Consider the following 27,204-nt stretch of genomic DNA (forward strand, 5'->3'; position numbering starts at 1 on the left):
CTAAAACTTGTAAAAACAAGTTGAGAAGAGAGTTGATCCTGTGATGTTTGTGGAGTTGGTCAGGCAGAGGGAGATGAGCTCTCGGCTGGACTGGCGCTGGGGGAGGAAACAATGTGACCACACGCAGGTCATGAACCCCGAGGATTTAACCGACTTAAACTGGAACACAGCTGTAGCGTCACAACGTTGGCAAACTGAGCAAGCAGGCGCAGACTGAAGTGTTGAGCCGGGGTTTGTATTCTGCAGGGTAGCGGGTGAGTGGATGGGAAACAGGTGGACCGTGACAACAGTATGTCAAGAGCCAGTCGCCCCAGAGTAGATTATAAAAGTCATAGTATGACAGGAAAAGCAGTAAAAAAAGTCATAGTATACTACATAGTATGTCAGATAAGTCTGAAGTCTTTTAGTTTGTATTACTTTTAATGACGTACTATACTCAGTATAGTACGTCATAATGTCATAGTATGTCGGAAAAACGTCTTTAAAAAGTCATCGTAGGCTGTCATAAAATGTCAAGTTTTAGTACAGTAAAACATTAAAAAAAAATCATTGTATAGTACGTCATCAAAATTCTTAGGCCGGTATGGAGAAAAGAAAAAAAACGAGTATATTTTCAATAAAAGTATATAGTATGTCAAATACACGTTAAAATGTCGTAAGTCACGGTAAAATAAGTCCTGAAAAAGGTCAATGCATCACATAGTACGACATAAAGGTTATACTCTGGGATGCATAAAAAAAAAAACAGTCACAAAACAGTGTCAACATCTTATTGGTCGCCCAGATGTTCAATACGACTCCGACATCGGTTCACCTCGTTTTTCTTTCTTGATACAAAGACGAACTCGGCCAAGCTTTATTTGCGATAACTTTATTATATTGCCAAAGCTGTACATATTCTATAAATACTTTTTTTTTGTTTCTTCCTTTTTCTCAAATACTGGAATACGTACACCTGGCACCTCTACTCATGTATTCCCTCTGGTTACAGCAGCCGGCTAGTACAATGACAGAGATGAGTTGTAATACTCCAGTTTAAAAAAACATGTTTAACTCAAGCAGGAAGAGCTGCGTCCCATTAGATGCATCCAGTTTGGTCTCATATATTATTTATCGATAATATATATGTATATATATTCATCAGTGGAACATCATCTTCTGAATATTTGACTGATTATTTTCCTTTGCACAGTTAAATCACTAAAAATGCAAGCATGTCAGAGTCAAAAAAAACATCTTCCAGTGATATAGCTGTGCCCATATATTGCTGATCGAGAGAAACTGTTCACCACATGGACACACACACTCACGCACTGTGAAAGTTAACGGACCCGATTCAACGGTTCTCTACGATCACGGAACAGAACCCACATTAAGACTCGATGTGTTCGGAGTCACCGCGTCTGACGGATCACAGCTGCTGTGAGTTTGGAGGATTTTAGACTTCTGGCTCGATTCAGTCTGTGAAGTTAAAACAGGTGTTTTTATATTTGGCCGCTTTATCGAGTTCACGCCAAAGTCTGACCATGACAGTGTTACGCCATGTTGTTTTGGGGAATTTTTTCTCAGCTTTTTAAATGTTCATTTACTTACTTTAGTTTTTGTTGGTCAGACAAAACTAAATTCCAATAAATCATCTTAGAGTGAGGGTATTTTTTATTATTTCTTTTCATTTTATGACCAACCTATTAATCCATAATATCGTTTGTGGCATGATGTCACTTCCTACAAGTGGCTGCTTTGAATATATTTAAATTTCCAGGTACAGAGGGTCACATGTTTTGACTGCCTGTCTTTTTGATTTTACTTCTGCTTCTCTTAAACATGAACGGATTATTTTTTATGTAATTCAGTCTTTATAACACGTTTATAACTTCCAGGTACAGGTCAACAGAGGCACGGCAAAAGACAAGTCAATATTCATAACAAAGGCCATCACAACATGTGACCCTGTACCTGGAAATCGGGGTAAAGAAACCCTGCCAACCTGTTTTAAAGACAGAATGACGCTCGCCTATAATTTCTCTTTCATCTCAATTTCGGCAAACGGACGACTTTGATCTTTAAACGTCGTGTACCAACAAACTACTCGGACGATCAAAGACGCATTTAAATGGCTTGCAGGCTGAGTTCTAATGTAAGAGGTACTGCACCCTCTGACGTTTACTACAGCGTCTCCGCCACCTGCTGTTGCTCAAAAAACACCTGGTGACATCACTGATTGGGGGTGTGGCCCAGAGTGTAAAATATAAAACGCTCCAGAGTTTGCACCACAGACAGCAGCTGTTCTCTCCGCCATGTGATTTGTTGATGTTCCTTTAAAAGACTAACTTAAAAAACAGTCAAACTCTTATTCACTTGGACCAACACGTACGATAGAAAACAAAACTCTTTCTTACATTCTTCACCCTGTGGAAGCCAGTGAACTCAAGAAAACATGGCTCTGGCAATGGCTAACTACTTATTAAGTATTGCACATCTAGCAAATCAACAATTTGTAACTTTTTTTTTTCCAGAGAAATGTACAGTCAATATATGTATATATTAAATAAATACTATATATAGAAATATATATAATATTTATTTTGTCATCCTCATAGTAACATGCAATTGATAACAGCAGACCACAGACGAGGAACCTTACAGTAGAACTAGAACAGTAATTCAGCCCGGCGGGCCGATCTAGAGCAAGAGAACACATCGGAGAACACTCACATTTTGGGGTTCAAGCACTTTTTAGAAGCGTTCACATGCGGTGCTCCAGCACAGCGTGGGACGACCTGCGGTACAAGAGGGTCTCTGGACGTGCACGCCAGTTTAAACTTGGGACAGACTGGAACTTTACAGTAACCACATATCACACAACAACTCACACAGTCAAATGGAGACGGGGGACGGGGGGACTGGGGGACTGGGGGGGGCTTCTCTGTAGTGAATGTCAAGGCTGTGCACGGGACCTGCATGCACTCTGTGCCTCGGGGGCGATGCCTCACATCTCCCATCAGTTGGGTGTTGGCAGCAGGAACAACAGAAGACTTTCACACTGAGGCGATGAGCTTGGAGCCGTGTTGAGGAGCAGGCAAACATTTAGCAAGTTGGTTCGACAGCGATGAGGGGTCGGGAGTATTTACACAACATCACAGACTAAACACGCCTACACGACCGGGTCTGAAAAGGGCTCTGAGGCTTGTATATACACAAGAGGAGGGAGCAGGAATCATGTGCTTAGATTAGAATTAGGGATTGTCAGAAGTCTCTGGTTTATAGAGCTGAGATGCCGTTACTAGCTAGGAAGGGGTCTCTGTGACAGAATCTTGGGTTTTCCTTCCACCTCCTTCCCCTTCACTGCAGCCACGTAGGAGAAGAGGCAGAGGACGGAGTAACAGATCTGATGTGCCTGCAGAAGGGACAAAATAAACGATGAGGAGGATAACGAGCCAGATGGGATGTAACATCTGTGTACAGTATTGTTGGGAAAGAGCCCGCCTTTTTCCAACGACGGCTTCTCGGATGGTTCGATGAAACAAACCATCAGGATGAATAATGTCGTCTAAACTTAAAGCAGTTGCGTCGTCTAAACTTAAAGCGGTTGTGTCGTCTAAACAAAGCAGTTGCGTCGTCTAAACAAAGCAGTTGTGTCGTCTAAACAAAGCAGTTGTGTCGTCTAAACTTAAAGCGGTTGCGTCGTCTAAACAAAGCGGTTGTGTCGTCTAAACTTAAAGCGGTTGTGTCGTCTAAACAAAGCAGTTGTGTCGTCTAAACTTAAAGCGGTTGTGTCGTCTAAACAAAGCAGTTGTGTCGTCTAAACAAAGCAGTTGTGTCGTCTAAACTTAAAGCGGTTGTGTCGTCTAAACAAAGCAGTTGTGTCGTCTAAACAAAGCAGTTGTGTCGTCTAAACTTAAAGCGGTTGTGTCGTCTAAACAAAGCAGTTGTGTCGTCTAAACAAAGCAGTTGTGTCGTCTAAACTTAAAGCGGTTGTGTCGTCTAAACTTAAAGCGGTTGTGTCGTCTAAACAAAGCGGTTGTGTCGTCTAAACAAAGCAGTTGTGTCGTCTAAACAAAGCAGTTGCGTCGTCTAAACAAAGCAGTTGTGTCGTCTAAACAAAGCAGTTGTGTCGTCTAAACTTAAAGCGGTTGCGTCGTCTAAACAAAGCAGTTGTGTCGTCTAAACTTAAAGCGGTTGTGTCGTCTAAACAAAGCAGTTGTGTCGTCTAAACAAAGCAGTTGTGTCGTCTAAACTTAAAGCGGTTGTGTCGTCTAAACTTAAAGCGGTTGTGTCGTCTAAACAAAGCGGTTGTGTCGTCTAAACAAAGCAGTTGTGTCGTCTAAACTTAAAGCGGTTGTGTCGTCTAAACAAAGCAGTTGTGTCGTCTAAACAAAGCAGTTGTGTCGTCTAAACTTAAAGCGGTTGTGTCGTCTAAACAAAGCAGTTGTGTCGTCTAAACAAAGCAGTTGTGTCGTCTAAACTTAAAGCGGTTGCGTCGTCTAAACTTAAAGCGGTTGCGTCGTCTAAACTTAAAGCGGTTGCGTCGTCTAAACATAAAGCGGTTGTGTCGTCTAAACTTAAAGCGGTTGCGTCGTCTAAACTTAAAGCGGTTGCGTCGTCTAAACTTAAAGCGGTTGCGTCGTCTAAACTTAAAGCGGTTGCGTCGTCTAAACTTAAAGCGGTTGCGTCGTCTAAACTTAAAGCGGTTGCGTCGTCTAAACTTAAAGCAGTTGCGTCGTCTAAACTTAAAGCAGTCGCGTCGTCTAAACTTAAAGCAGTCGCGTCGTCTAAACTTAAAGCAGTTGCGTCGTCTAAACATAAAGCAGTTGCGTCGTCTAAACTTAAAGCAGTTGTGTCGTCTAAACATAAAGCAGTCGCGTCGTCTAAACTTAAAGCAGTCGTGTCGTCTAAACATAAAGCAGTCGTGTCGTCTAAACTTAAAGCGGTTGTGTCGTCTAAACAAAGCAGTTGTGTCGTCTAAACAAAGCAGTTGTGTCGTCTAAACTTAAAGCGGTTGTGTCGTCTAAACAAAGCAGTTGTGTCGTCTAAACAAAGCAGTTGTGTCGTCTAAACTTAAAGCGGTTGTGTCGTCTAAACAAAGCAGTTGTGTCGTCTAAACAAAGCAGTTGTGTCGTCTAAACTTAAAGCGGTTGTGTCGTCTAAACTTAAAGCGGTTGTGTCGTCTAAACAAAGCGGTTGTGTCGTCTAAACAAAGCAGTTGTGTCGTCTAAACAAAGCAGTTGCGTCGTCTAAACAAAGCAGTTGTGTCGTCTAAACAAAGCAGTTGTGTCGTCTAAACTTAAAGCGGTTGCGTCGTCTAAACAAAGCAGTTGTGTCGTCTAAACTTAAAGCGGTTGTGTCGTCTAAACAAAGCAGTTGTGTCGTCTAAACAAAGCAGTTGTGTCGTCTAAACTTAAAGCGGTTGTGTCGTCTAAACTTAAAGCGGTTGTGTCGTCTAAACAAAGCGGTTGTGTCGTCTAAACAAAGCAGTTGTGTCGTCTAAACTTAAAGCGGTTGTGTCGTCTAAACAAAGCAGTTGTGTCGTCTAAACAAAGCAGTTGTGTCGTCTAAACTTAAAGCGGTTGTGTCGTCTAAACAAAGCAGTTGTGTCGTCTAAACAAAGCAGTTGTGTCGTCTAAACTTAAAGCGGTTGCGTCGTCTAAACTTAAAGCGGTTGCGTCGTCTAAACTTAAAGCGGTTGCGTCGTCTAAACATAAAGCGGTTGTGTCGTCTAAACTTAAAGCGGTTGCGTCGTCTAAACTTAAAGCGGTTGCGTCGTCTAAACTTAAAGCGGTTGCGTCGTCTAAACTTAAAGCGGTTGCGTCGTCTAAACTTAAAGCGGTTGCGTCGTCTAAACTTAAAGCGGTTGCGTCGTCTAAACTTAAAGCGGTTGCGTCGTCTAAACTTAAAGCAGTTGCGTCGTCTAAACTTAAAGCAGTCGCGTCGTCTAAACTTAAAGCAGTCGCGTCGTCTAAACTTAAAGCAGTTGCGTCGTCTAAACATAAAGCAGTTGTGTCGTCTAAACTTAAAGCAGTTGTGTCGTCTAAACATAAAGCAGTCGCGTCGTCTAAACTTAAAGCAGTCGTGTCGTCTAAACATAAAGCAGTTGTGTCGTCTAAACATAAAGCAGTTGTGTCGTCTAAACATAAAGCAGTTGTGTCGTCTAAACTTAAAGCAGTTGTGTCGTCTAAACTTAAAGCAGTTGTGTCGTCTAAACATAAAGCAGTTGTGTCGTCTAAACTTAAAGCAGTTGTGTCGTCTAAACATAAAGCAGTTGTGTCGTCTAAACTTAAAGCAGTTGTGTCGTCTAAACTTAAAGCAGTTGTGTCGTCTAAACTTAAAGCAGTTGTGTCGTCTAAACTTAAAGCAGTTGTGTCGTCTAAACTTAAAGCAGTTGTGTCGTCTAAACTTAAAGCAGTTGTGTCGTCTAAACATAAAGCAGTTGTGTCGTCTAAACTTAAAGCAGTTGTGTCGTCTAAACATAAAGCAGTTGTGTCGTCTAAACATAAAGCAGTTGTGTCGTCTAAACATAAAGCAGTTGTGTCGTCTAAACTTAAAGCAGTTGTGTCGTCTAAACTTAAAGCAGTTGTGTCGTCTAAACTTAAAGCAGTTGTGTCGTCTAAACATAAAGCAGTTGTGTCGTCTAAACTTAAAGCGGTTGTGTCGTCTAAACATAAAGCGGTTGTGTCGTCTAAACATAAAGCAGTTGTGTCGTCTAAACTTAAAGCAGTTGTGTCGTCTAAACTTAAAGCAGTTGTGTCGTCTAAACATAAAGCAGTTGTGTCGTCTAAACTTAAAGCAGTTGTGTCGTCTAAACAAAGCAGTTGTGTCGTCTAAACTTAAAGCAGTTGTGTCGTCTAAACTTAAAGCAGTTGTGTCGTCTAAACTTAAAGCAGTTGTGTCGTCTAAACAAAGCAGTTGTGTCGTCTAAACTTAAAGCAGTTGTGTCGTCTAAACATAAAGCAGTTGTGTCGTCTAAACAAAGCAGTTGTGTCGTCTAAACTTAAAGCAGTTGTGTCGTCTAAACTTAAAGCAGTTGTGTCGTCTAAACTTAAAGCAGTTGTGTCGTCTAAACCAGACCCTGGTCTTCTGGGTTGAAGTCCCTTATCCACCACAACCTAATCCACAAACATACTTTATCTTCATACTTCTTCTTCTACTTTTATTACTCCTAAATCTTTTCAGCTCGCGTACTATTGCCTAATTAGTAGCATATTCAACTTGGCAGGGTCTAAATAGCTGCCGTGTGACTCCCGTTCTCACCAGGGTGCAAATAGACGTCGAGTTCTTCTAATCAGTGGTACTTTCGGTGTGAATGCGCCCCAACATACTGGAAGATAAAGTGGAGTCATAACACTGAGTAAGGTGACTACAGGGCCAAACTCTTAGAAGGTGCTTTAATCCTTTAATCACCAGAGGGAGTTGAATTGCTGCACTCTTGGTGATTAACTTCATACATTATAAAGTCAGGTTTAAGTGGTTCCACTGAGATTATAGCATCACTTTCCAGACTTAAATCCCTGTTAGTGTTCCCAAGAGGAGACTGAATGAGAGTGCACCTCCACAGCAGGCGTGTTTACAGATTAAAATGTCAAAAGGCACATTTCTGCAGTGCACACCTGGTGACCGGTGCTCTGGTAAATAGTACTGACTGACAGAAGAAGTGAGGACTCACCATGGGGGTCTTGTACTTGTGGATCACCACTTCTTTAGTTTCAGGAACTACGCCGGTGCAAGAGACAAAACACAGAATTCAAAGGCAGCAGGAACCTAAATGAGTTCATGCTTGAGAGATTTAGGGAGGGGGGGGGGGGGTGGTTACAGGGGTGGACTTCCAACAAGGTGTAAAATGGGATGTGGGCCAAGAAGAGTCCACCACAACAGTCAGGAGTCCATCGATTGATAGTCAGGGGAGGTGAGAGCGGCTTGTCTACTGCGGTTGAATCCATGTCATTGATTACGGCCCACGTCTAGCGTAACGATAGAACTTTGCTTGTACGGGCAGTATTACACTTGAACTTGTGACTGTTGGGTGAGACGTTCACAGCCCACAAAATGGTCAAATAAAAACACAAAATGTCTTATAACAAGAGACGGCAAAGACTGTAAAGTTTCAGAAGTGAAGAAGAAGGACAACCCCCCCCCCCCTGGAAGTCGAAAGGCATCACAGAGAAGCAGCCACAAGAGGACACGATCCTTTGACCCAGGACCGCGTCACTGCCCACAGGACAGATCGACTTTTCATTAGTAACTGTGAACCCATAGCAGAGATGAGAAGGCTGAGGTCTGGACAGATGGAGGGGGGGGGGGGGTGTTGAATCACAGACAAACAGTCCCACCAAAGATCTCCACTTGCTGAGATTCAGAGGCAGACTATCACGAGGATGAGTACTGGGAGTCTGGGCTTGATCTCCCAAGATGAAGAGCGAGTGATGAAGGACGCAGAGGGAAAACTCATAACACAGGAACCAAAGAAAGAGAAAGAAATCAACGAACAGGATTGGAGTGAGGAAATATTCAGCACAGAGTTAAGTTTGGGTAAGAAAAGGAGAAAGGTGACAACACTTTACCTGCTGGAGAATGAAGGTTTTCATAGTGGCAAAGATGAGGGCAACATTACAAAAGCAGCACAGAGACACGACAGTAACCCAGCCTGGCTCTCAGCGTCTCGTAACATTTCACCGTCACACTGCAAGTCATCTTATCTGACCCGTTATAAACCTAAAGACTCTTCTAAAGACATAGAAGCAGCCTGAGCTACGGTACGAAACCCTTCTGCTGCTCTCCATAAATAAAGTGGTTTCTCATGTTGACGATGGGCCTTAAATACGGTTTGCTTTAAATCACTGTCATTTTTTAAACATGTCTTTTGCATTGTGAAATGGGCCCTTTGTTGACGTATTAACACCTAAAAACATATCTTTTATAGTGAATTTTAGAACTTTAGATAAATCCTGCGTTTTTGGGGTTCAAGGCAACAACAAGAGTTTAAGTGCTAAAAGAACGACTTATTCTTCTTGGCTTAAAGCTGCAGGTAGTAACTGAAATAAAAATCACTTTGTGTCATATTTGTGTCAACTGTCACTGTATCCTCAAATCACCTGTGAATAAATCAGGTGGCTCCGCCTCCTTTTAACTCTCTTAACGACGTTTACAAGATCCCCCCCACGCCCAGAGAAAAAACATGTACATCTTTAAAAACAAGTGACAAATGTGTTGTTACATATTGTAAAACAGCTGGGCATTGTAGGTTTAAGCAACCATCACTCAAACGGGAGTAAATTGTGCATTTGTTGGGGACTATTTTCAGCCGTGGATGAATACTTATTTACAGCCGGAGGACGGTGCATGTTCGACTCAAAATCAACGACATTGATTGGTTTTTGGCTAACAATGAAGCTCCATGACACACAGAAATGATAATATAAGAAATATCACCTCATCGAACCTTTAAGCTCCATCTTTAGCTTGAAGCCAACACGTTACGTGCCGACAGAAGCATACGACTAAAATGTAAACTTGTGATCAAATCATTTTGGACTATTTCGACATATTATTTAAAAAGGGATTCAGTTTTTTGTATTACTTTTATCATCATTAAACATAGTTATACATCTACCTCTAAGAACTGACATTACTTGTTTTTATGGAACCTCTTCGTTTGGTTTCTACAAGTTGTTGTCAAATAAAAGCGCAGACTTGCACAGACTTGGAGCACCGTCCCTATTTGTGAACTAAACAGAGTGTTGCTCACTCTAAACTCTCAGGCGACTGAAAGAACACCGCACCCTGCGAAGAATCCATCGCTCACATAATCACCTGCAGACATCAGCGTGTCAGTGTTCCTCGAGGTGAGCGAGTATCCAATTCAGCGAAGCCCTGATTAGCCCTCGTCAATACATTTGCCATGAAGCTGAGTTACTGCCGTGCCGAGTACAGGCCTAGAATCAATAGGTGGTGTAATTACCAAATTCCTCCAGGACAAAGACTCCCTTCACTGTATTGCACTTTTTAATGTGACTCAGCTCTATGAAAACCTAAAAATCAAACAAAAACACAAACAAAACAAGACAGAACATTATTAACTCAACAGCACTGGATGAAAAGTTAACACTTCATATTTAACAAATTAAACACGTTCGACTTGTTTTATTCGGTGTGAAAGGTCAACTCAAAACAACTACACATGGAGTGCAAGCTTTTAACGGCTAACCAAAGAAAAGAAAAGAAAAGCACACTGAGAAATTTCCATGATCAAACGCATATGTGGGCGCCGGGTAAATGAGGAGAGATGCACTTAGTCTGCTCAGCACTAGCTCAACACGACTCGTTTCATATCAACTGGCACATTTATAGTTATTAGTTTGGGTGTAAACAGCAGCGGTAGTTTAAAAAAACATGTATTTCTATGCTGAGAGATGCATTAATTGCCCATATGATGCATACATGGAAGTTCCATATAAAAATGTAGACAAGGACACAAAATTAGATCTGCCACAGAGCGACAACGGTAACAAAGAAAAAGAGAAAGAAAAACAAGGAACCCAATAAGATGGAACTGCTAATAAGCAAACACAGCAGAGGTTGTGTACCTTCCGCTCCTTGCAGGGGGAGAGAGCATGGGAGAGAAATGGTTTGGATTATTATCGGACAGAAGAGCACAAACACTCGACGACACTCCGAGAGGGCGCTACGCACGGGAGCCTCGCACGGGTTCCGATCAACGGCCTCGCTAACAAGTTACCGGAGCCAATATGAAAAGGAAAATAATAAATAAAAAACGTCACAAGAGGAATCAGCCCCCAAAAAATAGGGGGGGGGGGGGGGAAGAGAAGAGGACTAGAGGTTTGACTAAGGTGCTGAGAGCTGCGTTCACCTTTGGTTTCCTGGACTTTAAACATCTCAGTCCCCCAGAGCCCTCCATGCCTCCTCCTCCAGCAACAAGGGCTGGCACCAACACCACTCACACAGCAGCACAGATAACTCAGGGCCAATCCCGGGCCCCGACCCAATGCTCACTCACTCACATTATTCAATCAATTGTATTGAGCTTGTATGATAAATTAAAGAATCTTGAGCCTGAGGTAGAAACAGCAGAAGCAGCGAGGGAAACGGTGACTCAGCGTAGATCCGAGCTGAAGGGTCAGTTCACCCGAATTATAGAAACACCGTGGATCACGTGGCCACGCAGAAAGTTTGGGTTTTACAACAGAGATTAATGGAACTGTATTTGTGATGCTCACAGCAATGAAACATTATATTTAAACCTGCAGAATCAAGAATGTGTAAAACACAACACTGCCATCGAGCAGACAGCGCTACTGCCATCTAGCAGACAGCGCTACTGCCATCTAGCAGACAGCGCTACTGCCATCTAGCAGACAGCGCTACTGCCATCTAGCAGACAGCGCTACTGCCATCTAGCAGACAGCGCTACTGCCATCTAGCAGACAGCGCTACTGCCATCTAGCAGACAGCGCTACTGCCATCTAGCAGACAGCGCTACTGCCATCTAGCAGACAGCGCTACTGCCATCTAGCAGACAGCGCTACTGCCATCTAGCAGACAGCGCTACTGCCATCTAGCAGACAGCGCTACTGCCATCTAGCAGACAGCGCTACTGCCATCTAGCAGACAGCGCTACTGCCATCTAGCAGACAGCGCTACTGCCATCTAGCAGACAGCGCTACTGCCATCTAGCAGACAGCGCTACTGCCATCTAGCAGACAGCGCTACTGCCATCTAGCAGACAGCGCTACTGCCATCTAGCAGACAGCGCTTCTGCCATCTAGCAGACAGCGCTTCTGCCATCTAGCACAGTGCTACTGCCATCTAGCAGACAGTGCTACTGCCATCTAGCAGACAGTGCTACTGCCATCTAGCAGACAGTGCTACTGCCATCTAGCAGACAGTGCTACTGCCATCTAGCAGACAGTGCTACTGCCATCTAGCAGACTACTGCCATCAAGCAGACAGTGCTACTGCCATCTAGCAGACAGTGCTACTGACATCTAGCAGACAGTGCTACTGACATCTAGCAGACAGTGCTACTGACATCTAGCAGACTACTGCCATCTAGCAGACAGTGCTACTGACATCTAGCAGACAGTGCTACTGACATCTAGCAGACAGTGCTACTGCCATCTAGCAGACAGTGCTACTGCCATCTAGCAGACAGTGCTACTGCCATCTAGCAGACAGTGCTACTGCCATCTAGCAGACAGCGCTACTGACATCTAGCAGACAGCGCTACTGCCATCTAGCAGACAGCGCTACTGCCATCTAGCAGACAGTGCTACTGACATCTAGCAGACAGTGCTACTGCCATCTAGCAGACAGTGCTACTGCCATCTAGCAGACAGTGCTACTGACATCTAGCAGACAGTGCTACTGACATCTAGCAGACAGTGCTACTGCCATCTAGCAGACAGCGCTACTGCCATCTAGCAGACAGCGCTACTGACATCTAGCAGACAGCGCTACTGACATCTAGCAGACAGCGCTACTGCCATCTAGCAGACAGTGCTACTGCCATCTAGCAGACAGTGCTACTGCCATCTAGCAGACAGTGCTACTGCCATCTAGCAGACAGTGCTACTGACATCTAGCAGACAGTGCTACTGCCATCTAGCAGACAGTGCTACTGCCATCTAGCAGACAGTGCTACTGCCATCTAGCAGACAGTGCTACTGCCATCTAGCAGACAGTGCTACTGCCATCTAGCAGACAGTGCTACTGCCATCTAGCAGACAGTGCTACTGACATCTAGCAGACAGTGCTACTGCCATCTAGCAGACAGTGCTACTGCCATCTAGCAGACAGTGCTACTGCCATCTAGCAGACAGTGCTACTGCCATCTAGCAGACAGTGCTACTGCCATCTAGCAGACAGTGCTACTGCCATCTAGCAGACAGTGCTACTGCCATCTAGCAGACAGTGCTACTGCCATCTAGCAGACAGTGCTACTGCCATCTAGCAGACAGTGCTACTGACATCTAGCAGACAGGGCTACTGCCATCTAGCAGACAGTGCTACTGCCATCTAGCAGACAGTGCTACTGACATCGAGCAGACAGGGCTGAGCAACATTACCGTTCATTTGGAATCTCGTTTCTGTCCACAAGATGAGTTTAAGTCCAATCTTCACATTCCTTTTAGCTCCGTTGTTGTTCTCCACCCACTGAGGGAGATATCAGAGTCTCTAGCTGCTCAACGCTCCACTGTCTTCACTGCGTCTGTCTGTCCGTTTGGTTCTGCTCGGGTGGTGTAAAGTCAGTTTCAGAGCTTCTTCACGGGAAAACAGCTGCGGCCATCAATGTTCTATGAGAGCCGCCGAGAGTGAACCAGAAACGTAAAGCCGGAAAAACTGTCTGCGTGGATGAGATGCCACCGGAGGTGAAGACGACGTCTTTTGTTTCTTTTTTTTTAATTTGGGTGAACTGACCCTAAAAATCCCTTTTATTGTTGCGGAATGGGTTTAAAGCTGCAGGATCACCTCGGCCTTTTGTTTCATTGTTCTTTAGGATGCTCAACATGCATCAAGTGTCCCTGGTCTCTGTTCTTCACACGATGCTACTGCAGGACATTGTTCAAACACAGCTACACACTAACACAGCTGAGGAGAGATACGAACCCCGACTACGACTACCTGCGCAGGCGTGAAGACAACACATGACGACGTTCAAGGGTCCAAACTTAGAGTGTGAAAGTTGCTATTTAAATAGCCAATTATTAATGAAAAGTCTTTGTTTCAGGTCACCCACTGATGCACAACACACACATTAACACTTCTTCTCCTCCCACAATAAATGAACAATGAGGTTTGAGCACCACGGATGTCAAAAAATAAACGTGTGGAGGGATGTGTTACTCTTTTTTTTTGGGGAACGCATGCATACGAATGCACACACACACACACACACACACACACACACACAGAGAAAACAAACTGAAAAAAAAGCAAATCCAAAAAAGCAAAAGCACAAAGGAGTTCTTCCTCTAAAGGGAAAGCGGTCGGAGTAAACGCCAATCAAACATGTTGTCAGCCATCGCTAACTTTTTGACGGGGCTTTATTTTTTAACGTCGATAGAGGAAGACGTCACGAGATGAAAGGAAATGAGGCAAACTGGTGGACAGAAGGACAGGATGAACTCTTTGCCATCATGAGTGATTCTTTGAATATTTCCATGCCCGTGTGAGAGACGAGAAGCAGCTTCTCTGCTGTGGCGTGAGCCTCTTACCTGGCTGTGCATGAATTTAAGGTTGATTCCTTCCAGCGTGACTTGCAGCAGTCCACCTTCACCAGTCTTCATGTCCTGGACGGGAAACTCTCCGCCCAGCTCAGGACCTGAAACACCACCAGGGTTTCACGCGACTGAAGATAATAAATCCCCCGAAATAACGTGAACCTCAGCAGGATGACTGAATAACATGACACGCTGCTGGGGTCTGGAACAGGAATGATTTAGTTTATACTCAATGGGAATTTACTTTTTCACGTCTTAAACGGACTCCAAAATAGTTCAATATATGACGACATCTTTATGACGTAGTATTAGGGTCATTGTAAGTAATATTCAGAAGGAAAAAACTGGAAATGTTTGTCAATTAAAGAGATTCCATGACCAAAAAAACATTTTCCCCCTTCAATTTTAGACTTTAATCAGAGAATATATTGAAGCTTTTTTCCTGTAAATTTGGAGTTTCTTCTTGTAAAAAATAAAAACTATAATCACAGAGAATATCCACGTTTTGTCAATATTATTTTTCTTAAGAAATGACGTCTTTTTACCTGCGATCCCAAAACCAATGTGTGAAACGTCGCACCCCTTCTCATCGATAATAAGTCACACAATGTGCAACTACTATCCCAGAGAAAATACGAGTGGATGTCAGCTTTTTGGGGGAAGACATAAAGAAAGAGACTCACCTGGTTTAATGCTTTGCTGTCTCGCTGCAGCTCTTTCCATACTGTCTTTAACACAGTAGTAGAGTTCGCGACACTAGAATGCAGAAAGGGAAAGTTATTTAACTTCCTAACAGATGTTCTTCTGAAGTAAAGATGAAACAAGTGCAGGCTGCCGGGAGAAGCCCTGTCCTGACCTTTTTGGTATAGAACTTGTTGAGCTGCGTCTCCTGGCCGTTGCGTCTCCAGAGACACAGCACTTTCGTCTTGGGGCAGTAAGTCATGTTGATGAGCTTCTCGTACCACCAGCGCTCGTAGACTGTGCCGATGTTGCTGCGCAGGACGATGCAGTCATCGCACACCTGAAGCAGCGATGAGCAACGTTAGTGACATGAGATGCTCTCCACGCGCAACATGCAGGAAAGCGTTTACTGCGTCCACGAGCTCCCGTTGTCGTATCGGCAATCACAGGCTCGTCGTACCTCCATGAAGAAGATGTCTCCCGTGGTGTCGGTGCCAGCGTGCACAACGAACGTTTGCTTCTTGATGTGACGGCTTCCACTCGGCCTGATGGACAGCTCGCGGCCGTTCTAGAAACAAATGTATTCTTCAGTAGAAATAGGGCGAATAGAAGATGAACTAGCTCAATTCCAAAAAGAAAGGGGGGGGGGGCAGATATTCACCATGTTGGCCAGTTTGTCCAGCGTCTCATTGATCTCTTGGCTGTATGTGAGGCCAATGTGGGACTTGCCCATCAGACGCCTCACTTTCTTCTTGATGTCGTTTTTGTTCAACTAAATAAAACAAAAACATTCAAAACTTGAGATATCTGGAGGCAAAAGAATAAAGTAAAGCTGTGGTTGAACTGACAAACAGGCCTCCGTACTTTCAGCATCAGCATGAATGCAATCATGTTGTGCAGCAGAGTCGCCAGAAGTCGGTCCTCGTCATCCTCCAGACGCTTGCGGTCGTGATCGCCGAGAGACAAGTATCTGTGACGACACACAGAACAAAGATTGGTTTCAAACATCATGACAAAGTTATCTAGTATCTGTGGGGGGGGGGTGAAACATATATATATGTAGACATATTGAATAAGAAGTCCGGCCATGTTGAACCTTTCGATCATCTCCTGGGGTCCCTGGTCCATTCCCATGCCCTCACGCTCCAACATCACGGCATCCAGGTAGGCGTCCTCCCAGAACTGCAGCTGGTCCCACAGCGTGGAGCGCTCCTTACCTGAACACACCAAGACACAACACATGTGGCTACAAACATTTCATAGGATGCAGCCACAAGCATACGTTCTTTGATACAAATACATATCTATTAAAAGAAATACTGAGTTCAAGGCTCTTATACTGTGCGCGCACACACACACACACACACACACACACACACACACACACACCAAAAGAAAATAAACAGTCTTAGTCATGCAAGAAAACAACAATAAGCGTCAATGAGACCAATGGCATAGAATAACTAGAGCTGCTACGTTACTGATACCAGATACAGCCTGACATGCTGGATCAGGTATCAACGTGAATCAATGCACCAATCCGATATGAAGCTGTCATTTCATTTATCAGCTCGTTTACGCTTCATAGGCACAACATGTGGAACCAGGCGGCAAGTCTCTCAACACCTGCAGTCTCTCTACTGTCCAGCAGGGGGCGACTCCTCTGTTTGTATCGAAGTCTCGACTGCTCTCTTGATTTATTACCTCAGGAAACATAATAGTTAATCGAGCTGGTTTTTGGTGAGAAACTTGAATAAATACAGTTGCTTGAAGGAGATGTTTTCACAGCAACATAAAATAGATAGTAGTGAGGGAATCATGTGTCCAGTTTAACTGATTTTTTTTAACGCACTGGAATTAGATCTGTATTCGATATTGGCCAATACGCTGGTTCATCCGTATCGGAACATCGCTGTTGTAGTCGTCGTGTCGGTTCCACACTCTGCTGGAGTAGAACACGGCACACAGGGACGTCTGCAACGAGGCTCTCAACCAACAGGTCTAACGAAACCTCGCCCAACGACGCCTCCAAGCGCTGCTCTTTGTCATCTCCCAGATATCACAAGTTCATACGGACTGAGGAAACGATTTACTTTCCTGAGGGACGTGTTTCTATTCTCCACTTTCATCTCATGCTCAGAGAAACACTGATGTGCCGCTCACCAACAGACGACAGGACAAACCACCGTGATATCACAACGATTAAACACAGAGCCAGCCTGCATGAACAATGGATACACACACACACACACACACACACACACACAGGTAAAAAGGGCAAAGGCAAGAGATTAGCCCTACTTAGAGAAAAGGTTTCCATGGCAGCATCCTCAAGTTGATCCCAAACGGAGCTCTTATCGCGGCCTGGAAGAGTTTCCCAGGAGGAGCAGCAGGGGGGAAGAGAAGCAGCGAGAGCAGGAGGGGGTTAGGCCAAGAGGTGAGTGGGTTTAATGGCAAAAACAAGAGCAGAGAGAGCCCAGAACCACGTCCCAGGAACGGAGACCAGGACGAACAAAGACGCTCATGTACTCCGGCTACCGAGTGCTTTACAGCCTCTAGCTTTGTGCTGATGAGGCTGTATGCTAACGACCTGTTCACCTGTAATATAGAAGTTAAGTTAAAGACTGTCGTTTAACTTGAGTCAAACTAATTCATTTTTGTTTTGTGCAGATCTCTGCCAGCTGTGTCCAGCTGTGCATTTAAACCTCTCAGACAAGTTCGACATTTTCACAACTCTACTCTTTAAATACACACGTGTTACTTTAACAACATACTTGTCTTAATGTACTCTGTCATATTTTACTGTACATTTTCATGTTTTCTATTTTTTAATGATGTATTTTATGTTTATTGTCATGCACCAATCACGAAGTCAAACTCCTTGTTTGTGTAACAACTTGACAATAAACTGATTCAGTGAATAAATACAACTTCTCTCTTCAATCAGTGGCGTTAACTCATCTCTGTGTGAAGTTGCATTATGCAACATCAGCACACAAACATCAGGGTAGAACCTTCCACCTCCATATGTGCTTTGTTCACCCTTTCATAATCATAATTACACCACTTCTAGGTCATCACATGTCTCACTTCCGTTTGTTTTTCTCTTGAAAGTAACAGAGCAGAGCTTGCACAAGTGCTCGTAACGGAAATGAAACAGCTAGAAACGTTACACGAGAGGAAGTACCTTCGATGATGTTGGTGAAGCGGTGCTTTTAAGACCATGGGAAGGAAAGGTTTTCTTGAATCATCAGAATAAATGTCAGCTGCTCGACTCGCGCTTGAACTAGAGGAGCAGCTGTAGCTCAACATACCCAGCAGGCCTTCACAAAGGTAGATCCTCATGCTGATGTCCTCCACAGGCTGAGCGGACGGCGCCTTCGCCATCGCGTGATCTTTTGCACTTGGTTTCAGAGTGTGGGGCTTTCCCTGTGGGAACAGGACACGGTTTTCTAGTGCGCATGGGAACCCTGAAATCCCATCGCCTCCAACAAAGCTCAAATCGAATCCGCTCACAATAAAATAGTCTTGTGTTCAAAGTAAGAACAGTTTAATCTACTTACAGTGACTTTTAAACTTACAAAAACAGCGCTGGTGGCTGGATTGGTTTCGATCTCGCTGTCGGAGAGAGTCCCTCTGGACTGAGTTCGGTGAGCAGTGTTCCTCCCCCCGAGGCCGTCTCCAGCTGTGCTGCTCAGGTCACTGTCAGCACCCAGAGTCTCTCCAGAGCTGTTGCTTATCTAGAACATGTGATATAAGGTGTAAGAACAATACATGAGCGACGTTTCCGGTGCAGAAGGTTTGGTATAAAAGCAGCTTTTAATAAAAAACAATGACATAGCATTATTCTCCACCAGCTGGATGTCCTGCCCTTCATTGATGTTCTATGATTGGGTCTGATCAATGTTTGGTTTCACATTATGAGTTCGTAACGACTGGCACTAAACGACGGCTTACACTTGACAAATTTCATATTTGCTCTTTTTATTACGATTTGATGGAGTTTTATTTACACTTTAATGTCATTACATATTCAAATTCTGCTTGTTTTAGTATTTTTATTGCACTTATATATGTATGTTTTCTCACTTTTATCTGTTTTGAATTCAAGCATTTGTTTATTTATTGCCATTCTATCAATTTTATATGAGATGATTTCTGATATTTGCATCTTTATTCACACACACACACACACTTTTAATTTTTGTGCTTCCGGTTGAAAAGTGCTATATAAATAAAGTTATTATTACTGTCACTATTATTAATATATTTGTTGTTGGTATTACTAGCTGGTCAGCAGAGTTTAAGCATTTCATATGCTGATATAAGCAACAATCCGTAACCTACGATGGATCAACTTATTCACAGTTTTTAAAGTGAAAAGGACAAAATAAGCTTCAAACGGTTTGGACCTAAAACATCATCCTGTAACCTGCAGCTCTATTGTGAGGTTCAGTGCAGCTGGAACAGATAGAAGTGCAGCACGAAGTGCGTAACAGCCGAGTTGGCCGTGCCCTACCACTGTGCTGGCCTCCGAGTCCTGGCTGGTGCTTCTCGTCAGGATCGGCGGCTCCGAGCTCGTTACCGACTCGGTGTCACTCTTCTGCAAACCCAAAGGGACGGGGAAAGAAAGAGAAGGTGAGGACACAGCGGTATACTTTAGTGTAAAGACAGTAAACATGTGCTACACATGTGGTGAATCACATCCAGTTGTATTACAAAGGTCTTACATGCATACATATAATTCAGCAACAAGTCTTCACACTGAAATGCTGCGGGAACAGACCTGAGATCCAGACGTGACACCGAGGCCACTGTCAGCACTGATCTGGGATTTCTTCTCCTCGGCGTCGGTCACCTGTGGGCGCTGCTGCTGCTTCGCTCCGTCGGACCCTGAAGGACAGACCACGACTATCAGCACGACTTCATGAACGGGGACGACATCATCTTCTTGCCTTACCGAGAGTCGCCTCACTCAAAGCCACCACAGCACAGCAACACTGACGCTACGTCCATCTGAAGTGCCAAAGCTTCTGTTTAAACACGGCATTACACAGCGAAGCATAAGCTGCCTTATTCACGTGTGTCAACGGATTTCAAATGCAAAGACTCAGAGCCTGAAGCTGCCACTAGCTAAAATACAGTAACTATAACACATCTAATCTAAAAAGAGGTACGAAAACACATTTTATTCAAACGTTATCACAACGTTCTCTAGACAACTGAGCAGCAACAGATGAAGGGTTTAAAGGTCAGACAGGGAGGTTACAAGCAGAGAGCGCTGGGAACAAAAATTACAAATGAAAACAAAAGCTGCAACAGCGCGACATTAATTCTCAAGTCAATGCTGCAAATGTGGCCCAAGTTACAACAAAAACAACCATCAGACACAAGCAGTTAGGCATGCAGACAACCTGGTGGCCGGAAACGGAGACGTGTTCCGTTTGTACGTTATTCATCACCTCGGGAGACGAGTCGATCGTTACACTTCCTGGTTTTTGTGACACTTAACTTTTGTAAACCATGAATGAATTAAATAAGTGTGCCAACAGCTGTGAAATATCGTCTGTAAATACACAACTTACAGCCACTTGAGACCGGAAAAAAACAAGTTAAAAGTGCGGAAAAAGGGGCAGCAGATGTTCATTTCTGCTCATGAAAAGAACGACAAAAAAACACTGGAAAATAAAAAATATTATATTTCTTGAGCGACTTAAATATTAAAATTCATATTTGAGTCAACAACTTTAGAAAAAAAGAGATCTAATCGCAATTATTTTGACTCATATTAATATAATATATGACTTGCGATATTAGAGGGAAAGTGATTTTTTTGGGGATCTGTACCGAACAGAATATAACGAGTAGATCATCTCTGCAACGCGACAATATTTAAATTAAAATGGTGCACATTTGAAAATTGCAGGACGGCATTTTGCTATAATTTTGACTACTTGTGCACCCCTAGACCCTGAGACAGATATCCATAACAGTATTGAAATGATATAGAATTAAATAACGCATGGAACTAAAAACGGTTGGCAGTGACAAATAAGAGTTAATAAATACCTTGCACCATGTAGTCGGTTAACAAAGCTGAGATCATTACAAACTGTATTGCAGTAAAACTAGCCCATATTTAAGAACCGGAAAGGGAAAACAAACCAAACACACCAAGTCTGGATTAAACACAACATGAGCGAGAACAAGGGTTTCATTTCTCACAGAGCTTAAACCTATGAGAAATGATGTGACCCTCAATTCAAATACGACAGACTTAATACCACTCGAGGATACCAACTACACTGCATTATCAGAAACCCAGAGTCATGAGCAGTAGGTACAGAGCTAGAACATCAGCGTCTCAGCTGAAGTTACCCCGATCCACATCTTATTTATAGAACAGAACGAATCCAAGCCTATATTTGATCTGCTATCCAGTCACACATTGTTATTAGGAGCCTTATTATTTATTCATGGGTAAAGACACTGGTGAGTTTGAAAAGGTGGAGAGAACGGGGTGGGAAAAGGTCAACAGCTTAACACCCCAATCTTTTATTTACTCTTTCATGTGTGAAAAGTCTCTTACTCTGTGGTTTTTCCATAGCTTTTTGCTTATCCTGGTGCTTGCTCCACAATTCTACCCAAGATGCATTGCAAGCAAGGAGAGAAAGACAGAGAGAGAGTCAGAGAGCTGGTTGAAAAGGCATGTATGGGGGATGAGCATTAAAATCAAAACAAAAACAAAGGAAGCACTGAGGATCTGACATTGTTGAATGGAGGCGTTTTGTAATGTTTGCATGTAGCTGTGCTTCAATCTGGACAAAATGGAAAAAGGACTTCGTTGTCGAGTTGGATCCACCGTGTGCGACAGCTACTACGGTAACATTACAACACACCCAGAGCTCCCGGCCCAAAGTCCTGGAGAGCCACACAGTGACGTCAGGACGAGCTGCGGCGCTGATCGCAGGCCACCGACCGCATTTGTCTGGCTCTCCAGAGCAAAAAGGGCGAGAGCGGGAGATGTTTGATTGGGAAAAGAGCGTGGGATGGGGGGCGGGGCGGGGGGGGGGGGGGGGGGCGGGGTGTTTGAGAGGCCGACTAGCCAGCGGGTGAAATGGAGCAGTTGCAGAAGCCGGGATGCAAGTCTCACAGCAAACTGTAGAATTGAAGGTGCAACTTTCTAACAGGAAGAGAAGGGGTGCGGGCAGGAGAGGTGTCAGGGTGGTCGACTCAAAGTGTCCCCTGTATACAGACCCAGAATCATGCTCAGGACATTACGTGGTAAAGAGATGATTACGGACTTTCTAAGTCGGTTGGTTCGAACCAATAGAAAATTGGGGAAAACTGGGACTGTTTACTGGGGAGTGTTGCTTCCACCCTCCATGCTGAGAGCAAAGGGAGCTGCCGTTTCTCTACAGCACGCCTCGCAGAAACCTGCAGTAAAGGCACAGACGAGCACCGACTTTTATCGATGCACATACCTCTGGTTTTTCCCTTCGTCCGCTACTGCAGATTTAGGTATTGGAAGACCAAAACACAAGACATGCATTCAAGGTGCTAAGAGGCCGACAACAGAAGTCCAGAGAGGAGGCAAACAGGGGCACAGATGCTTCAGGGAAGGGGAGACAAACACACGCAGTCCAGGCTGGAAAAAACAGGGAAATATTACACACACTTCCCAAGCCTGCTTCATGTATTTTAACCAGAGCCAAATTCTAAATTTAGATTCTCATTTTCACATGTTTTTTCAGTTTGAAAATCGTTACCAGACACAAGGTAACTCCAGTGATTATCTCCAGTATTTCAGGTCAAAGTGTGTGGAATATCCTGTCACAATCTGTCGGGGACAAGTGAAGGGATCGTTCTTTGAAACGGTTGAGGGGGGGGGGGGGCTAGTATTAAGGTTGATGAGCTTGTAGGGGGACGGGAAGGGGTGGGGGGGGGGGGAATCTCACAGTGCACATGCAACCGGGGCCGGAGTGGTGTACACACCAATCGAGACAATAAAGTTCTCCTCGTTCAGACTCCGCGTATCAAAATGGCGGCCTCCTTTGCCCGTCGCGGGGTGCGGCAGCTGCAGGTGAGGAACATTCAGGAGCCCCTGAGTTCTGCCGACGTCCATGCCACCAGAAGGACTCTCTTTACTCCCCGGGCTGCCGGCACTGTCTGTGGGGCTTCGCTTGCGTTTTTCTGGGTCTACCAATTTACCAAAGTGAACGGGGCCGGAGACAAGAGTTCATCGCCGTTAAAGAGAAAGAAAATATGAGGAGGTTTAAACTGGGAGAGGATTAACAGCTTCAGACAAAGAAGGAAACAAAAGATGAGATCTAAACTTTACAATTACAATGTTTTCGTGAATCTAGCAGCTTACGGCTTAATGTAAAGACAAAGCAAAGACATGGACAAGTGTTAACAGCACAGGCCTGACAGACTTTTAGTTATCTACTCAGCATGAATAACACAATCCAGCACTGCGGCGCTAACCTGTGTGTGGGCCGTACCTTTGGTTTGATAGTGTGTGCGTGCTATTTCCAGTAAGCTGAAGACACTGGCCATTCCTCCGAGGCCGGCGTTGGTGTAAGAGTGCTCCAGACTGGAAACTGTGCACTTCAAGATGTCCAGCATGCCTTTGTACACCTTTCTGCTCACCTCCTGAACACAAAACCGTGATTTCAACAAGACAACAAGAGTTGACATGACACTTCCTTGAGTTAAGTTTCGGAGGGCAACAGCACGCACCACATCCCGGATGATCTCCTGTCTGGCGTCTTCCTCCGACTGGATGGCTCGGTTCAGCTTACTCAGCACGAAGACGCGAAGCTGCTCGTTCTCCAGCAGGCGGCGCACTTTCTTCATGTTGAGCCAGCCGACTCCCTGACCATCCAGAACGCTCTGCACCACTTCCTTCAAGAACTGCTGGTTCTCGCTGAGTCAAAAACAAAAGTTTAAAAAATAGCAGTCGCATTCAACAGATGTGGCTTGAAATACCCGATGTGACAATGTGCTCTGATCTTTGAAGACATTACCTCGTGTTGTTGACTCGGCCCTGAGGAGAGGGCGACTCCCTCTTCACTGTTGGACTGTGCTTGATTACAGAAGACTTCTGGTCCACAAGTGCTCGAGGAGCACGAACGCCTGGAACAAGAACCACAACAATGAGGTTCCTAAACACCACGGCGCAAGATAACCAAAATAACTGCAACAAGGTCACGAGACAGAAGAAGAGACGCGCGCGCGCACGCGCACACACACACACACACACACACACACACACACACACACACACACACACACACACACACACACACACACACACACACACACACACACACAGTAAACCAGGAACAGTAAACCAGGAACAGTAAACCAGGAACAGTAAACCAGGAACAGTAAACCAGGAACAGTAAACCAGGACAGGAATCAACTTTTAAAATAGTCTTTTTGTTATTTAAAGCTACCACATCAAAGTTTACATCACTGTGTGAGGACTCTACTGAATGTTATCTACTGCAGAACAGACACATTACGGGAGCTGCAAGAGTCTATTATCACAACAAAGGAGGTGAAGGACAAATCAAACAGGGACAGGGTGGGTGCGCGCACACACACACGGGAGTCCAAATGGTGCTCTTGGTGCTGGCATCACACATTAGTGGCAGAGAGATGCGAGGTCAGAGGGAGGATAGTGTGTACTATATCAGTGACATGCATGAAAGAAAATAAAGAGATGAGAGGATGTTAAGGAAAATGAGCTGCACTCCAACGTCACGAGGCGACTCGTTTTAAAACACTGCTGCCACTAGCCGGGGTTGGGTCGATCCTTTCAGCGTTATATTGTGATGATTAAAGAGGCTCCAAACATTTAGACAAGTCGATTTATTTTTACTCGCTCACTTGGCTCAAATGAATACATATGAGACTCGACCCAGACTTGAGTCCAAACCACTGCAGCAGTTATTGAAGCTGCTTATTAATGAGCGGCGTATCTTGTTGCAGAAGACTCATTCTTTCTACTTTAGAGACACCGTCGATTTTTCACATTAGTCTCTGAGAGAATGACTCTACTTCTCTCTTGATTTATTCCCTCAGTAAACATTGTAAACATGAGTTTATGTCTCAAGCTCTAGTTTCAAGTCTTCTTCAATACAGCATGATGTTCATTTAGTACATTATGGTCCATTTAGAGTCAAACAGACCATAAAGCAGGGGATGATTTAGGGCGGGGCTACTGTGATTGACAGGTTGTTACCACCGTGTTGTCCGGTCTGTGAGTTGTTGTTTTTGTTGTCTAAGCTTTAACCCCTCCAGTGTGTTTACACTTCATGATGTTAACTGCAACATTTTTAGTCGCCTAAAAATGTCTTGTTGAAGATTTACTTGTTCAACATTTAGTTGTATTTTGCTCCACCTTCTTGTGAAATTTCTGCTTGCAAAAAAACAAGACAGCGACAACCAAAAACCAAGATGGAGACGTTCAAAATGCCGAACTCGAGGCTTCAAAACAGTAGTCCACAAACCGAGGCGACTGCATCCACTTCTTATATAGTGGACGCAGTGGTCTACAGCGTAAACACAGATCCCTGGTTGGTCTTATATATTTTACATTTGTTTAAAAAAGACGGCCACACAATGTTGACAAACAGAGAAAAAGGCAGCATTCATTTTTGCATGTCCACTATAAACGGAGTGTGAGAAGAAGAAAAAAAAGGACGAACATGAAGCCACAGAAAGCTGGACGATGCAGACAAGATGGTGACTGCTCTGCAGAAAAGCTCAGTTTTGAATCAAAGATATATTACACATCGCGTGAAATACTACACGAGCAATATCAAAACAAGCTCACTACAGTTTGTAACGACAAGACAGCCGAGCAGAATCCTCAGAATGTTGACCCTTAAAGTGATTAATAAGCCCCCTTGGACGGAACGTCAAACGACCTGGTAGGAATGCATCCGTACGACCAGGCTGGAAGTCATATAGTCAGGCCTGTGTGGGTTTAGGTTACGTCAAAGGGAACATGTACGACAATACATTAAGTACGTGTGCTATCATCACACCATTATGTTTGCAACCCAAAAATCGTATGCAAAATGTTGCAGGATCAAGAGCATCAAGCTCCAGCATATATCCATAGCCCCACACTGTGATCGGTTCATCTGGTCCTGAGCTCCACAGTTGTAAAAAGACAGATGTGAGGGGAAGTTGAGCTCACGCTTTCTGCTTTCAGTCACCGGCTGATTGTGTTTCTACGGCACGAAAGGATGAGGGAGGAGCACACTCCTCCACGCAGCGGACAGGAAGATTGTCTGATCTGACATCTGTCATTACAGGCCGCTTTATTGTCCCGTCTATGTGACAGCGGGGATCTATTGTTTGTTATTACTGCTGGAGTGACATGGGGACAAGAAATTAGGTTTTATTCCCAGTACCAATACTTTGATTGCACAAGTGGAATTCTTCAGCATGTTTTTGTTTGAAAGCCAATAAAGCTTCGCTGTTGGAGAAGAAATCATAAAGTGATCGCAGTAGAAGCAGCGCACCAGCCCCAAAGGCTCTTTATGAGTAAGCACTACTGCAGGAGGACGCTTATGGATTTTGTCCAACATGAATGTGGCCAGACATAAATCAGGATAAATGAAAAAGCTTGTTGGTAACAAACAGAAGTCTCTGAAGGTTGTCATCAATATTCTTTGCTGGTCGGCCTGCAGCTGTTTAACTTTAGTGAGAAGAGCCCTGTGGTTTATTAATGGAGGACACTTTGAGGCTGTTTTAATTGATGCTCACCCTCGGGGGTCAAATGATCCGTCGACCTGAGTAACAAGGCAGAGATCGTAGCGAAGCTGATCTGAATCCCAAGTCTGGACCAGCCAAAACTTAAATTCATCCGCACTAACGGGTCAGCTTACAGACAGAGTTCATCAGTGTCACTCTAGCATCAACACCGGACGGATTTGACCCGGCCAGGTGGAAAATGATAGCAATAAACCCCTCAGTCAGTCACTCAAGTTACATCCATATTCAAAGAAAAAAAAGACGTAAAATCCTTCAGAAATATCACTTCTCTCTTGTGCCATTCAGAATGTTTTGATCCCATTCTTCATTCAATCTTCTTTACATATTACTGGCTGTGACACCAACTATCCGTGTGGATGGTCCACCAATAGTGAAGGTATCTTCTGGACTAACACCTACACACTTCTGTTATTGAGTAGCATCAGCTCTGTACACTTTCAGTGGCGCAGACACAACAGAGAAGTGTGTGACGGACAGGTAAGCATTTACATTTAAA

The 27,204-nt window shown here is 44.2% G+C and overlaps 1 protein-coding gene across 1 annotated transcript in view; it reads right to left on the reverse strand.

Moving 5' to 3' along the window:
- Positions 1-875: 875 nt before the first annotated feature.
- madd (MAP-kinase activating death domain) overlaps positions 876-27,204 on the reverse strand; it is a 51,491-nt gene continuing 25,162 nt past the window's right edge. The window contains exons 16-35 of the mRNA XM_079282840.1: positions 23,942-24,050; positions 23,655-23,841; positions 23,417-23,567; positions 22,908-23,111; positions 21,502-21,552; positions 19,699-19,805; positions 19,432-19,515; positions 18,494-18,652; positions 18,227-18,341; positions 17,214-17,276; positions 16,009-16,129; positions 15,777-15,882; positions 15,574-15,684; positions 15,373-15,480; positions 15,088-15,252; positions 14,915-14,987; positions 14,226-14,332; positions 9,953-10,022; positions 7,661-7,707; positions 876-3,397 (exon numbers count right to left, since the gene is read on the reverse strand). Coding sequence (XP_079138966.1) covers positions 3,284-3,397; positions 7,661-7,707; positions 9,953-10,022; positions 14,226-14,332; positions 14,915-14,987; positions 15,088-15,252; positions 15,373-15,480; positions 15,574-15,684; positions 15,777-15,882; positions 16,009-16,129; positions 17,214-17,276; positions 18,227-18,341; positions 18,494-18,652; positions 19,432-19,515; positions 19,699-19,805; positions 21,502-21,552; positions 22,908-23,111; positions 23,417-23,567; positions 23,655-23,841; positions 23,942-24,050 — 2,252 coding nt within the window. The 3' untranslated portion in view covers positions 876-3,283. The remainder of the gene's footprint in view (positions 3,398-7,660; positions 7,708-9,952; positions 10,023-14,225; positions 14,333-14,914; positions 14,988-15,087; positions 15,253-15,372; positions 15,481-15,573; positions 15,685-15,776; positions 15,883-16,008; positions 16,130-17,213; positions 17,277-18,226; positions 18,342-18,493; positions 18,653-19,431; positions 19,516-19,698; positions 19,806-21,501; positions 21,553-22,907; positions 23,112-23,416; positions 23,568-23,654; positions 23,842-23,941; positions 24,051-27,204) is intronic.

The sequence above is a fragment of the Melanostigma gelatinosum genome (genome assembly GCF_949748355.1).
Source record: "Melanostigma gelatinosum genome assembly, chromosome: 2".
Classification (NCBI taxonomy): Eukaryota; Metazoa; Chordata; class Actinopteri; order Perciformes; family Zoarcidae; genus Melanostigma; species Melanostigma gelatinosum.